The following is a 16,566-nucleotide window of genomic DNA, read 5'->3' on the forward strand; positions in this document are numbered from 1 at the left end:
GTTCCTGTTGGTGTATCAAACATCTCTTTAGAATGTGTATGTTTTGGATACTTACTTTATGTTACAAGCTATATATTTAGGAAACCATAGCTTAGTTCAAATGAAAACCCAGTTATTGCTGTGTATGAAATATGGATTCCTTTTATTTGTGTTTCTCATCTCGGGTAAATTTTTCTCCATACACAGTAACTATTGAAAGGGTAAAAGAATTTAGTACATGCCTCACTTGAGCTGAATCTAATATAGATGGACTTAAATGTATTAGGTGGCTTTCAAATGGCTTATATTTAATTTTAAGGTTATTCCTTCATAAATATCATTAAAACACAGGTGGCCTTCCCTTGTCTCTTCAGTTAAAGAGCACTATAGGAAGGCTTTAAAACAGTGTTTCTCAACCTTGGTCATATAAATATGTTTGGACTTCAACTCCCAGAATTCCCCAGCCAGCAGAGTTGAAATCCACGCATCTTCTGGTGGGCCAAGGTTGAGAAGCACTGCTTTAAAGCTTTTCAACATTGGGTTTCAACAATCCATAGATTCTTTTTTCTGAATCTAGATGGGAAGACAGGGGATTATCTGCTTGTCACACAAAAAACCATTGGGGATGCAAACAAACACACTTCCTGGGGTTCCATATCTTTTGTCTTTCATTGCCATAGTTCGCAAACTTCCTTCTGGGAGATATTGAAAGGCAACAGCACAAGCGCAACCTTTCCTCTTGGTGCAGAAGCGCATGGGAGAAAAACAGAATTTTTGGCAGGCAGCCATAGAGGCAGCAAACAGCAGTGGGGAGGGGGGTGCAACAGGTGCCTTTGGGAACTGTTCTAGAAGGCTTTCTTTGTTTTGGGACCCTATGATTAGTTCACAGTTTGTGAACCAGGCAGCAGCAGTGCTAAAACATACCCTTCCTAGAGTTATTTATCTCTTCCTCCTCCCCAGACCATTTTCTCCAGCTAAAACCTAAAGCCAAACAGATTATTCCTACACAATTGTCGGAACTAACATTTGTTAACAAATTGGTTGCCTTTGTGTGCAGCTTAAGCCTGAAAGCAAGGAAGCGCTCCACTCCAGTATCACCTGGCCTTCACATAAATCCTTAATGCAGACCTCCTGCAGACCATTGGATCACTTTCTACAATGACCAGGAGTTGCCATAAATTGTTCGTTCAGAAATTCTGAAAGATGGAGAAAAATGATGGGGAGAAGAAAAAAATCAGAATGGAATAGCAGTGCTAGGAATGCAGAAGTGGACTGCGGGGAAAAAAGAAAGCAGATAGAACGAAACATAAAAACGTGTGTGTGTCAGAGGTGGGTTTCTATCGGTTCGGGTGAACCGATAGTGGTAATTTGGCCTGGGTCGCAGAACCAGCAGCAACCCATGCTTACCACGTCCCCGAACTGGTTTCCCGGTTTCTTCTGCCGTTGCCGGCATGTTTCTGCGTATGCACAGAAAAATTTCCAGTCAACTGCGTATGCGTGAGCAATGTGTGGGCAACGTGCAAAGTGTGTGCAAAGCAAACTGGTACCAATCGGTACAGGACCCATACCTGGTGTCAGGGCCGGATTTAGATGAAAAGAGGCCCTAGGCTATTCCACTTATTCCACTATTCCACCACTTCACCTCCCATTTTTAAGTTTGTAAATTACATGAGAGACAATAAAATACATCATTACTGTGATATATATCAATATATATCAAAATATATAGCTGGCCTCCCGACGGAGGGCGGCTCTGCTCTGTGGCAAAGGCAGCGAGGCCAGCCGCCTCCCCTGCTGTGCTCAGCTGCCTGGCTCGGCCCCTTCGCCCTCACTTGCCTGGCCACTGGTGGGCTCCGCGTCGATGGGGCGGCTACTGGGAGCAGCCGTGCCTCTCACCCGACCGCCGGTGCCGGGAACGTGGGCAGGCTTCCCAACTGCCGCGACGCTGGAACAATCTTAACCAATACATTTTTATGTTTGTTTATTAGTCATATGCGTAGAATTTCTCCTTATTTTCGGTTCAGTGTTTTAGTGTTCACTGTTTTTAGAATAGTGTAATTTTAATTTTGCTAACCATTTGAATGTAGGCCCCTCTTGATCTTGAGGCCATAGGCTGAAGCCTAGTTAGCCTATAGGAAAATCCGGCCCTGCCTGGTGTGTATGTGTGCTTAAATGGGGAGACAAAAAGAGAGAGAAATTAGCTTGATTGCAAGCCAGAACGGGATGGAGTGTGGGTGGGGATTTCAGAAATAGTGCCGAGAGAAGAAAAAAGGAGAAACAAAAAGATTGGCAGGAGATGCTTTTAAAATAAATGTTTTACTTTCAAAGATAGGAAAAATGTTATTTTTCTCCTAATGCCCTAAGACAGACTTCTTGGGATGCTAAAAATAAAGCTTTCAGTGCTGAGATGAGAAATATCTTTGCTTATTTTCTACCTAATAACAGGACTCCAGCCCAAAAGAACTCTGCGCTTGGTGCTTTGGACTGGAGAAGAGCAAGGGGGAATCGGAGCTGAACAATACTACAAGCTACATAAAGTAAGCAACCTGATGGGACAATATGTTTAATTCTTTGGATTCATTGCTTTTTTATATCATTGTTTTATTATTTTTATTTATACCACCCAGAGTCATGTTTTTCATGCGATGGGCAGCCATATGAATATGATGAATAAAATGAATATTACCGGTACTTCATTTCGTTAGCACTCTTCTTGCAATTTTCACTTGCGAGCAGTAGACTTGGAAGGGAGGGAAATCAAGCAGCCATAATGATATTATGGTTAATTTGGAAATTCTGCTCATATTCTCAGAGAAAATACACTATAATATAGTGAACAATAGGCTAAAGCAGGGCTCTCCAACCTTGGCAACTTTAAGACTTGTGGACTTCAACTCTCAGAATTCCTCAGCCAGCAAGGGAATTCTGGGAGTTGAAGTCCACAAGCTTTGCTGGCTGAGGAATTCTGGGAGTTGAAGTCCACAAGTTTTAAAGTTGCCAAGGTTGGAGACCCCTGGGCTAAAGTTAATATTGTTCTAACCTCTAATAAACTTCATAAGGATGTATGTAACTCAACATACATTCTGGTGTCACATTCCACACTGAATTTTAAACTAACCACACAGACGGGATTTTACAACATGCCAGAGTAATCCGTCATTAGCTAGTCTCCCATGTGTTGTGTAAACACAGACATCAAATTGATAAATCTGGATTGGCACTGAAATATCAAAATCTACATCATCCTTATGGAATTAAAAAGGGGCTATTTATGATAGACTTCCAAATTACAATTTGCATTAAATGTCATTTAATTCCCAATGCACTCCGCTGCAATCGTATTAATAAAACATGATTCGTACAAGTGTTCTCATTTTTCTATTTTCCCTGAGAATCTCCCCATTAGTTCAAACAATAGTCTTCCAGGGTGAAGTAACAACTCAATCTGCAATTCTCAATGTTGTCCCCAGGCTGCCTATAGGCCCTCCCTTAGTACTCCAGCTTCTTGCTCCACTTAACTTTTTACACATTGAGCAAAAATAATTAAAATAACTGGAAAAGTGCTATGCTGTAGTATGTATCTCCAGCACCAATGATTTCCAAAAGTACACCAAATGGATATTGTAATTTTCCTTCAAAAATACAAATAAAGACCGGTGCTTTGGAAGTTTGCTTTCCCAATAGAAGACAAAAAGAAGATAAAGAAAAGTGGTTGGGAATAACACCATGAGAGTGCCAGGTAATATTCTGGGAACAGTGTGCCTTGTAGCTGCTTACTTTCTTTCTATCATTCTCAGCTGGCAAGATCTCTTCACCAGCCACTTTGCAAGAAATATTTGTTCTCTAAACTTCTGGTGTTCTCATCAGTACAAAAGAGTAATTCTCTATAGAGTAAATCCTCTATAGAATCCTCTTCGAGGTCTTAGTTTGTCAGTCACAATGTAATATTCAACAATATTTACAGCTCTCCCACATTCATTTTGAGGATTTGAGCTATAATCCAGATGAAAATCCTGACCCCCTTAGCTAAAATACTTAGAGGGAAAACATGTCCATTATTACTATTCAGAGTTCTAGTACTGTTTACTGGTATATAATTTTCTTTGGGGAATAACCCTACACACAGTTTGCATAAGGTACCAAATAAAACAACAGGCCCTTCACTTGTTATTTAATTTTTTTAAAAATATATTAATAATAAAACTATTAAAATAAATATTTGATTTGGCCTTAACTGGCTAATTTAGATTTAGGCTTGCAAGGAGAAAAAGAATCTTATCAAGGTCCATACGTTATATGACATCCCTTGAAAATTAAAAAGGGTTTTCTGTTGTGCCTGAATATTTTAGTTATCATCAGCATTTTCCACAAATAACTAAGTTCTTATGATTTGTGAATGGAAAAGGGGGTGAGTAAATATGTTATATATTTTATTTATGTTAAAAGTACATTTTATGACATGTTAGATTGAACTCAATAGAGTTTTTTATGAGGATTTAATGTGCATTTTATCTGTAGAAAATGAGGCAAATTCTTAACATCACTGATATTTTTATGATTATTTCTAAAATTTAAGAATGAGCTAAAACAACCATAGGATGTCATCTCATCCTTCTAGCATTTATTCATAACTATCTCTTCAAAGCATGATATGACATGAGGGATAACTTAATAGAATTGTCTCAGAGCTAAATATGATTAGTTTATAAACATTCCATAGCTTAATTTGATTTTAATTATTTCAAATATTTACTCAAACATGAAAGAAATAAACATTCGGCATAAGTGTCTTTATGTTTCGTTGATGGTTGCAAAATATTTGTTTGTGATTCTAAGGCTCAGACAAAACAATTTGCTGTTTCTAATAAGCATAAATACTCAAACAGACACGCATACACATCCACATTTTATTCATTAAAAGTTTGTGTTTGGAAAGCTTTTTCCTCATTTTGAAATGACTTCATTTGCATTCAGTAACATTGCTTAGGCCAAGAGAAATGAACCTCTGGCCCTGTAGATTACTTGAATTGAATTTCTTCAACCAGTATGGTCAGCAATCCAATTGATGAGGATTGTAGTCAGTAACATCAGAAGGGACTCAACCTCATCACCCCTCCCCCAATTTGGCCAAATCTGATTGGCTTTATAACATTGAAATGATATTTCATTCACTGTTTTGTTCCAAGCAGAATCCAAAAATCCAAAAACTGCACTCATGGAAAGATGGAAGAGAATTGCATCTAATGCCTCTATCTCAAATCACCAAGCACCATGCCCATAGGACACCTATTTTACATGTTTTGAAATGATCACTTTCCTTGCCATGACCCAAAAGGCCCCCAAAAATATGTTCTATATCCAGTGATGCCACCCAATAGATGTCTCTGGTGGCATGTAGAGGCAAATATTTTTTAACATTTAAAAGGGTATGGATGAACCCTCTATAGCAGGACTTCCCAAACCTCAGGCCATGGACCTGTACCAGTCTGTGGCCAGTTAAGAACTGGTCTGCCCCAAAAAAATATTGGAAAATGATTCAATCATGGTTAGAACAAATAGTGGGAGACCAAATCTTGTTTAAACCGGAATTTTTTCTCCTAGGTACAATACCAGAGGGGTTTAAGAAAGATACACTTTATTTAATTATACATGTATTAACTGCGGCGCGCATAACTTGTGCACAATATTGGAAAAAAGAAAATACACCATTAGAGCTAGATATAATCAGAAAAGTGTTGGCCTGTGCGGAAGCAGATAGGCTCACTCTTGAACTTAAAAATAAAGGGGAATCAGAATATTTTGAAGTCTGGAACAGATTTTATGACTGGTATAAGACAAGGTGACAAGACTGGGACAAACTGTATATATTGTGATTGGACGAAGGATAGACAATGTATTAAGTAGGCTAATTGTTAATGGTTGAGATTAGCTGTATATAATGTGAATGTACGGTCACTTCGACTTCGCGGTACTGCATTGTTTTAAATGTAAAAATAATAAAAATATATTTGAAAAAAAAAACCATATTAAAAGAAAAGGACTTGTACAGGAAAAAAAAGAAAAAGAACTGGGCTGCCCAGCTAGACATGAGCAGTGGGTGAGCAAGCGAAGCTTCATCTGTATTTGCAGCCACACCCCAGCACGAAGATCACCCCCTCAGCTTCACCTCAGATTATCAGGCATTAGATCAGTGATGGCGAACCATTTTTGGATCGCGTACCAAAAGTGGGGGAAGCGCAGGAGGGTAGTGTGCGGGTATACTCACACCCATAATACTATACGTGCGACCCCACCCTGCTTTTGGCACACTTTTTTTTCCATCCTCAGGCTCCAGAGGCTTTCTAGGAGCCTGAGGAGGGTGAAAACAGCCCCCCCAAGGCCTCTGGGGCCTTTTGGAGAGTGGAAAATGGCCCAACACTCAACTCTGAAGTCCATTCATGAATTTCTGGTTTGCGCATTGGGTGGTTTTTCACCCTCCAGAGGCTTCAGGAAAGCCTCTGGAGGGTGAAAAACGGCCAAAAAGGAAGGTTGAAGTCAGCAGCTGACCAGCACGCGCATGCTCACTGGAGCTGACAGGGCAATGCCTTCCGTGCCCTAACAAAAGTACGCCATCACGGTTCACCATCATGGCATTAGATTCTCACAGGAGTGTGAATCCTACTGTAAATTGCCCGTGCAAGGGATCTAGGTTGCATGCTCCCCCTCTGGCTCATGAAAAAATTATCTTCCATGAATTGTCTTCCATGAAAAATTGTCTTCCATGGTACCAAAAAAGCATGTATGACCAGAAGTTGAGAAGGAAAAAATTGAGCATGCTCCTGACATCTCTTCTCCAAATTCTCCCTGCACCAATAGCCCTTTTTCTCCACAACAACATAAAGATGCTAGGGTTTATTACATTCATTTGTGTACAATATTTATTCTTCCCTACACAGCTATTGAATTTTTCCCTTGCCATCACTTTCTAGTAGACTAATTTTTTCTTGCTTGCCAAAGAGTTTGTATTTCTGTGCTGCTTCTAATCTTATTTGTTGAAAATTTGACAGGAAAATGTTATAAATAGTTCCATTTTATATTCTAAGTATGAAAAGAATTGCCTAAATAATAGAGCGGGCTAGGAAAGAGGCCTTAGGCGTCTCTAAATCAAATCTGAATGCTGCAAACATGCATTGGAAAGGGGGGAGAAAGATGCTCTGGGGGAGAAGGGAAAAAATGATCAAGGAAAAAATGTACTTTTAGAGGAATATTTCAATCCTTCCTTAGATACCAAATTTGATCTGTTATAATTATGGTATATTTTGCCATATATCTACAAGCAGGAACATCTAATAAGCAAAACAACGACAACAACAGATTAATGTTGTAAATAATCTGTTCACACTAAAAACTTCTTAACTTTTTGCAGAGATGTAGTTCATATTTCTAAGAAATGGATTCTCAGAACAGAATACATCTTGTAACCGGTAATTACTTGAATTGAAGAGGCATATGATCCATCATTTAAACTTGAAATCTTTACATTTTAAAGGTTTTTTTAAAAAAATGATTGGATTGCTCATTAAACACAGTGGTTTTATTATGAGCTTGGCAGAGTACAAAACTGAACATAACTGATTCTTTTTCTCTTAAAGGAGTAATGATAAGCAAGAAATAGAGGCTATGACAAAGCATCAATAATACGGTAGACTGGATCTTCCTTTATTTACAAAGTTCAGTCCTCTCTTTATTTTCTCTTGCTTGTGTATATATGTAAATCCCCTAAAATAAATAGTATTGTAATTAATTAATATTAGACAACCTTGTAAACCATCAATCATCCTTTGAGAGAAAGGTACTGCAATCTGATGTGAGCAATATAAACACTAAATTTTAGGCTAACCATGGGTTTTTTTTAATACCCCACTTCTCGACAGTCCCAAGTTCGTCTAAAAGAGCATATATCATAAATAGAAAAATAATTGTAATGACAAAAAGCTTCAATAATAAGGTACAGGCAAAGGTTCCCCTCGCACATATGTGCTAGTTGTTCCTGACTCCAGAGGGCGGTGCTCATCTCCATTTCAAAGCCGAAGAGTCGGTGCTGTCTGAAGACATCTCCGTGATCATGTGGCCAGCATGAATAAATGTCAAAGGCATACAGAATGCTGTCCCCTTCAATAATAATAGGTCAATATTTACTTACCTAAACAGTCAAAGGTATCATGGATATACCAAACAGTAGATGCCAAAGTGATTTCTAACTTCCTTCTGGCTGTCCCATTGACTTTGCTTGCAGGGAGCATTGGAAATCATGATCAAGTGACCATGGAAATGCTGCAACAGCCTCAACTTTGCAAATAAAACTGGTGTGAACTTTGTGGACATTTCAGTTCCACAGAAGTAATGGATCCCTGATGTTTGACACATCCGTTAAGTTCTTTAACATTCTTTAAGATTTTTAGATCATTCAAAAAGTTATAATACACTGTTTGTACTAGCTTCAGGTACAAACATAAATTCAATGAGAGTATGAGAGTTTTAGTAGAATATAGATCAGGGGTGTCAAACTCAAGGCTCGCAGGCCATATCCGGCCCACAAGGTGCTTAGATATGACCAGTGGGGCCGCCCTGGAAACAGTGAAGGACAGGTCCATGATGCCTCTGCAGCTTAATTGGGATTCTATTCACAACAATAACGAAGTTCAGAAGAAAATAATAGCATTTTGAAACAGGGCAGCTTTGTCAGCATTTCTCTAGAAGAGCCAAGGTGGCGCAGTGGTTAAATGCAGCACTGCAGGCTACTGCTAGATCAGCAGGTCAGCGGTTCAAATCTCACCGGCTCAGGGTTGACTCAGCCTTCCATCCTTCCGAGGTGGGTAAAATGAGGACCCAGATTGTTGGGGGCAATATGCTGACTCTCTGTAAACCGCTTAGAGAGGCCTGAAAGGCCTATGAAGCGGTATATAAGTCTACTGCTATTGCTATTGCTATTGACAGGCATAATCCTAACACATATATTGTTGCTGCTACTACTGCTACTATTACTAGTAGTAGAACAGAATATTTGTGTATTGTTCTTCCTTAGCAGTATGCAAAAATGCTGTAATGAAACAATCTTCAGCAGAAACAGTTTGATGAAAAAATCAATAATGAAATGAGACAGTGAAAAACATTTAATGTACAACAATTAAAATTCATTTAAAAGGCCATCAGAGATTCAATGACCCAATCTTGTACATAGCTTCATAATCAGCTATATTGAAACTCCTGACCCTTTTTGCCTACTCAAAGTTGTCAAAGAAAAATAGCTGGAGAGAAAGAGTCGCTGAAAAAAGACCAGTTGTCATTTTGAACTCCATTGCTGGAGTCTAAGGGATAATGGTATATGGTTCTCTAATGTTTTTTACTAGTTGGAGGGGCTAACCAGGCCTGTCTCTCTGGATCAGACTGCTTTTAGACATTAATCCTAGAAGCAACCCCAACTGAGTTTCTCACCATTTGAGAATGTTCACTCATATTCCCCCTCAAGTGTCTTCACATATATTATTCTGTGCCTCAGCAGATTTTAAGGTTTAAGTTCAGGGTCATAAAAAGGGAGTTAGACAAGGTGAGGTACTCAATCAGAATTGAGGTTCCAAACCATTTATAGCTTTGAAAATCATTACTAACACTCTGAACTCAGATGAAAAATGTATTGCAAGTTATTATAAATCCTTTCTCTAAGGAGTTAGGTCTGGAATTTAGCCTAGTGAGCCAGCATGATGTGCAATGAACATTTAATTCAAGTATTAAGGAGAAGTGTCCAGGTGTGTAATATCAGGTAGTATATAATATAGTCATTTTTTTACAAATTGGCAAGCCGTTCTTCTTCTTCTGCCTTAGTTTACAGGGTATTACCCTCAACTTGCTGACCTCCACTTGTTTTCCTATTGATTTTGGAGCTCTGGCAGAGAGAATATTCCTACAGCTTCAGATCTGGTTGCAATGTTCATCCCTCAGCCGTTTCAATTGACTTTGGGGAAATTCCACACCTATCAATCCAATTTGGTTGACTTATTTTCCCCATACTGTTGACATCTCCTGTGGGGAAGCTTTCACTGCACATTGTAGTTAGAGCCAAGTGCCCAGATTATTCCCTGACAAAAGTGATTACCTCAATGGACTGATATTTTAATGAGCCTGCATATTTGAATGAATCTTCCAATATGAGAAGAGGTGGAAGAAACAGCTGAGCCCACATTTAATATATGCCTCAGATAGTCAGTCTTGACTTAAATTACTTAAGAGAACACAGTTTGATCTGAACTTGTTTTGACATCAGTGGTTACCTTTTTGCTATCCGGAGGGAACAGAAGAGAGATAGGCAGAGACAAAGACACACATATGTCCACATATATACTTCGATGAGATTTAATAGGGAACTGTTGTATGTACAACACAACATTTTCCAGTTGCCCCAGGAAAATAACTCGGGGTTCTATCACTCGGGGAAATTCCAAGTGATCACCTAGAAATCAGCTGCAAATAAGAAAAGCAATAAACAGGCTTGGCAAAAACCCTCAAGAATTACTGAAGAGTTACTGAATCTCATGGAAGCTAAATGCTGGGTTCACCAACAATCTTTCATATCTTTCAAAACTATTTATAGGCAGAAGGCAAATAGCAAGGCATGCACAAAATTATAGATGATCTCAGCATTCTTTTTAGAATGAAATATATATTAATAATCTGTTCTGCAATAAAACCTGCTTGTTCCCAAATGAAAGTAACTATTAGAACAGTAGCAATAAACTACTTTTGCCCTGCAGTCATTATATGCCATGATTTCATTTTGAGATGCAAAACTGTAAATGTTCTGGGCATTTCTTTTTTTAAAAAAGTCATGAGCTCCAAAATATTATATTGTTTTGGTTTTTTGGTTGCTGTTTATCATAGGGATGGTTTTTTTTTCCTTTGCAGTACAAGGGCAACATTTGGACTATGAATAGAGTAACAGGGAAACATTTCAACACAATGTGGCCAGAACAAAAACTAAAATAAATTCAGTTTAATTCCAGCATTGCTGAAATTATACTAATTTAATTCAATGCTATCATCCAGCCTGGAGGATCTGCTGTTGGTATCCACATCTGACTCATGTTGCCATAAAACAGTATTCTTGTGAGATTTTTAAAGCGTAGTTCACTACTGCTTTCCCTAACTCTCCCCATTTATCCAGGCTTGGGAGCAGCATATGGTTGATGAATGGGACCATATGGTGGTTGAGTTAAGTTCAATGTACTCCATATGATTACGCCATTTATATTTAATCAGTTTCCCTGCATTAAAAATTACAAATAGGTGACAACCTTTTAAAAAGTTCTGGATAACTCACCAAAGGCTTTGGGAAGATTGCATGTGACTTTAATGATTTTAGTTGTATCACTCTTTTCCAACAAGTACAGAATCCAGAGGTTGAAAAAAATGGAATGGTACAGCAGAAACACTGAAGAGACAACTTAATGATGTGCTTTACAACTTAAATGACTCACAGAGTTATCTATACCAAGGTTCTATAAGACCATGCAGTGTTAATCAGAGATCTGAGTGCACGTCAAACAATTATTCTTTCCAGTAGCTATAGAATAGAATAACAGAGTTGGAAGGGACTTTGGAGGTCTTCTAGTTCAACCCTTTGCTTAGGCAGGAAACCCAACACCACTTCAGACAAATGGTTATCTAATCTTTTCTTTAAAACTTCCAGTGTTTTGCTTTCTTTTTTTATTCTAATTTTTTGTTTTTGCAGAAGCTTTCTTGTTTTTAAGGTATTGTCAACCTATGTGCCAAATTAAGCAATTAGAACAAGGAACAGAAGGGTGGAGAGGTAGAGCCATATCATATACTAATGGTCTTCCCATTCTGGATTTGATACTAGAAAGATGTGAGCCATTAACAAAAAAGGTTAACAAATGAGAAATGTGCTGTTGTCACCAGCTTATAAAATCCCACTGTTGTAAAGGATTCTCCTTCTTTCCAATTACACTAAGATCCGAGAAGCCATTAGTTGCTTATCTTGTCATCAGGGACACCAGATTTGCTTAATTCTGCTACCAATACTTTTGTTTCACTTACTCCCTGATGTTTCATCTGGTATTTCTTATACAGGTAGTCCTCAACTTACAACAGTTCATTTTGTGACCGTCCAAACTTGCGATTCCATTTTGCAATGTGCAATGCTGAAGCTCAGTGGGACCCAAGGAAACGCTATTTTCTCATTTGTGAAAAGCCTCACCCCACCTCTTGTACCCTGAACTTTTTCCAGGAAAAACAACCACCTTGATTTTTCTTGCTTATATATGCAATATGTACCTGCCTCACCAAACATCCTAACTAATCAATGGTGGGATTCAAATAATTTAACAACCGGTACTCTGCCCTAATGACAAGCTAGGCAGGCGGGGCTCAGTGGTCACGTGACTGGGTGGTGTGGCCAACTGAATGTCACTCACATTAATGGGCGCTTCCCCTTAGCTGTTACAATATAAATAGGGGTTAACAAGAGAGGCAGTTTCTGTAAACAGAGCAATTAAGATTAGGCTAGAAACAACACCAGAATGTTTCCTTCCTGCCTTTCTTACAGGATTAGCCCTGTAAAATGGGGAAAAAATGAGATTTCTTCCAACTGGTTCTCCGAACTGCTTAGAAAGTTAATAACTGATTCTCCCAAATAGGTGCGAACTAGCTGAATCCCACCACTGCCTAACCTCTCCTTCACACACATATATATCTACAATATTTACCTGTAAGGACTATATACTATAACCTACAACCAAGGTCACAGCTGTCAGGAAAAAATACCTGATTGCAAAACTGAAATTTTGAGGCATCATCATAGCTTTCAGTGGGAATTTAGATGCAGGAAGAATGACATTAGGATGGCACGTAACTTTCTCTTTCCTACCAGCTCTTATTTTTTGCAAACCAGACACCATATGCCCATAGCCTTGTACAGAGAAACCTGGAGGATGGAGGGGTTGAACAATCTACTTTTCCCCTTTCTTTGTGGAATGGATAAGGACAAACACACTGGAATGAAGATATTTTAAGTAGGAAATCTGACCAGACTGAAAAGAGAAGGCTACCAGTCCTGAATAGGCTGCATGCCTTCTGGAGAACCAAGTTTGCAATTTAGAGATTTATCTGAGCAAGTGCTAACTGGGGAGATATTGATTGCAGCAGCGAAGGAATGCTTTTTACCAGCATAGTATGATAGACCATTTGGTATGCCATTGTCGCTGGAGGATTATGGGAGTTGAAATTTTAAACTTCTGAAAGGCAGCTGGTTGGGAAAGGCCGCCATAATGAGCTAAAAATCTCCTTGTGCTATTAAGTGAAACATAAGCTGGGATTCCAGAGCCAAGACCGTTATATGGCTGTGGCAATGCCAATTGTGTCTCTTTTTTTTGCAACTAAACATCTATATGTTTCAAGATCAAAAAGAAAAATGCAACTCCTAAATCCAAACTTCCACATTTCCCCTTAGGGCATCCAAGAAATTAATCAGCACTCCCATAGTGGAAGTGTTCAGTTTACTAATAATTACTTGCTACTTAATATCATTTTGAAACTCATGTAATTAATGTTTGCATAGAACTTAGAAAAGGCATGCAGCAAGCAGTAATTTATATCCCTGCATTTGTTTAATAAATGATGATACATACCATATTATTTATCACTTGAAAAGGTAAAAATTTATTGACCTAGTTTACATTTATTGTATCCAGTATAATAATTTCCTAAGCAGAAATCACTGTTTATGTCCAAACCTAGAAACTGGGATTTTAAATGCTCTTACAAGCAAGGACTGAGAAGTACAATGTAATCTAGTCTGTAAGCAAGGATCATAGATAACATTGAAAGAATTTCATGGTTTAGTCATGTAATTAAAATTGCAGTTTAACAAAACAATGTGCAGTAGATAATTTTCCTGTCTAATCTCATGGCATCCCAGGAAGTGAAGTGACCATTGACACAGTGTATTTGCCAAATTGCCCTTTCAACATCATCTGTATTTGAACAGAAATTCACTTACTGTTTTTCAGGTAAACATTTCCAACTTTGATATGGTTATGGAATCAGATGAAGGAACGTTTACGCCCACTGGACTGGCTTTCACGGGCAGCCTTAAGGCTCGTTGTATCATGAAGGAAATAATGAAACATCTGAAGCCTCTTAACATTACCAGTGTTTTTGAAGATGGCGGAGGGACAGACATTAGTTACTGGATTCATGAAGGAATACCAGGTGAGATTCTTCAATGATTTTTACAAATTGCTAGGAGGGGTATAATTGAATTCCCTTTCTTAGGTGATGTCCTTTTTGGAGCCTAATATTGGAGGGGAGAAGTCTTTTTCTTGAATAACTGCAGCAGAAATTTAATGTGTGAACATATGTCAGGATTAACTACAGAAGCCTGGCTACATAATGAACATTTGAAGGACTTTTTTTTAAAAAAAAATTCAGATGATACATGGACAATATGTTTGCAATCTTCTTTTAAGCTTTAGGATTTAGCTTAATCTTCCCTTCAGTGATGGAGTTAAAAATAACATCCCACATAAAGGACATCCCCTCTAAAAGGGGGGAAAGGTGCAAACCAAAAATAGCATAGGCTGTCTTTTTTTTTTCTTCACTTGTTCACATGGCTGCAGATGAGGACAAGCATGTAGAAAAAATTATGGTGTAATCTATCCTAGTTCATATATAATTCTGCATCAAATGCTTTATCTGAAAATATGCAGCTTATAGGATGAGTGGAAATTCAATGGTGAAAAGAGTAAGGTTCTACATTTAGGCAACAAAAACAAAATGCGCAGGTACAGTATAGGTGATACTTTGCTCAACAGTAGTAATTGTGAGCGGGATCTTGGAGTCCTAGTGGACAACCATTTAAATATGAGCCAGCAGTGTGCAGCAGCTGCCAAAAAAGCCAACACAGTTCTAGGCTGCATAAACAGAGGGATAGAATCAAGATCACGTGAAGTGTTAATACCACTTTATAATGCCTTGGCAAGGCCACACTTGGAATACTGCATTCAGTTTTGGTCACCACGATGTAGAAAAGATGTGGAGACTCTAGAAAGAGTGGAGAGAAGAGCAACAAAGAGGATTAGGGGGCTGGAGACTAAAACATATGAAGAACGGTTGCAGGAACTGGGTATGTCTAGTTTAATAGAAAGAAGGACTAGAGGAGACATGATAGCAGTGTTCCAATATCTCAAGGGTTGCCACAAAGAAGAGGGAGTCAAACTATTCTCCCAGGCACCTGAGGGAAGTACAAGAGGCAATGGGTGGAAACTAATCAAGGAGAGAAGCAACTTAGAACTGTGGAGAAATTTCCTGACAGTTAGAACAATTAATCAGTGGAACAGCTTGCCTCCAGAAGTTGTGAATGGCCCAACACTGCAAGTCTTTAAGAAGATGTTGGATAGCCATTTGTCTGAAATGGTATAGGGTTCCTGCCTAGGCAGGGGGTTGGACTAGAAGACCTCCAAGGTCCCTTCCAACTATGCTATCGTATTGTATTGGTGCCAAGCAATATAGAAAGCAGATGCCCTACAAATTGGCAATCTCAGATTTATCTTGGTGTTATCTAATCCCATTGAGGAATTCTAAATGTTCTGCCTTCCCCCACTTTCAATTTTCCCTTTTTTCTTGTCTCTTCCAAACTCCCAGAACTCTTTTTCATATCTGCACATCTACTTTATTTCCTGAACAGCAGAGATTGCACATTATAAGATTTATAAAAGCTATCATTCTAGCATTAGAAAGACCCATTGACTGACCACTGCCTTCAAAGAAATAGATAATAATACCAAAGGAGCTTCCCCACCTCCCTCCCAGCTAGTCCTTAACTGGGCAGTCATTCTAATGGGATATTATCTATGCAGCCCCATCAGATAGACCAGACCAGGAAATTAACGCCACAAGAAGGCTAAAACTATTATTACTGAAAATGGGTATAAATAACAAAACTTTGCAAGTCTGATAGTGCTGTATCTTTTCCTCTTCTCCTCCATATACTGTATTTTTTGCTCCATAAGATGCACTTCCCCCACCCCCCCAAAAGTGAGTGGAAATGTCTGTGCATCTTATATAGTGAATATGTGTCAATGCTGCCTGGAACAGATGATCGGCAGTATTCCAAGAGGCTGATCCAACCGCCAATCAGCTGCTTGGCACCAAAGGCTCCAGCATTCCCCAGCGGGGGCAGCAGTGGCAGCGTTTCCGGTCAGCCAGCCCACTGATTGGTGGGGCTAAAGGAGGCCAGGATCCAGCTGTCACTCAGCTGAGTGGGCGCGACGGAGTGGGATATTTTTCTTCTTCTTTTCCTTCTCTAAATCTAGGTGCGTCATGGTCAGGTGTGCCTTATGGAGCAAAAAATATAGTACTTCAGTGAACTCTGGCGGTGTCTGCCTGAGCTGCTTCTGAATGCTGTGTGGTTCTGAAATTTTAAAAATGTTTCAGTTTTGTTGTCTAGATAGCAGGTAGCCTATAGGCCTGCTTTGTTAAAATCAGCTTTGTTATTCCCTGCAGCAGGGCTGGTACTGCAAGGTGGCCTAATTGGAT

General features: G+C 38.9%; 1 protein-coding gene across 3 annotated transcripts in view; it reads left to right on the top strand.

The window, feature by feature from the left end:
* Positions 1 to 16,566, top strand: part of CPQ (carboxypeptidase Q) — a 177,753-nt gene that overhangs the window by 129,316 nt on the left and 31,871 nt on the right. For all 3 annotated transcript variants that reach the window (XM_032222640.1, XM_032222638.1, XM_032222639.1), the window contains exons 6-7: positions 2,425 to 2,516; positions 14,040 to 14,241. In XM_032222640.1, the coding sequence (XP_032078531.1) occupies positions 2,425 to 2,516; positions 14,040 to 14,241 (294 nt within the window). The remainder of the gene's footprint in view (positions 1 to 2,424; positions 2,517 to 14,039; positions 14,242 to 16,566) is intronic.

Source organism: Thamnophis elegans, chromosome 8, assembly GCF_009769535.1.
Source record: "Thamnophis elegans isolate rThaEle1 chromosome 8, rThaEle1.pri, whole genome shotgun sequence".
NCBI classification, from domain to species: Eukaryota; Metazoa; Chordata; class Lepidosauria; order Squamata; family Colubridae; genus Thamnophis; species Thamnophis elegans.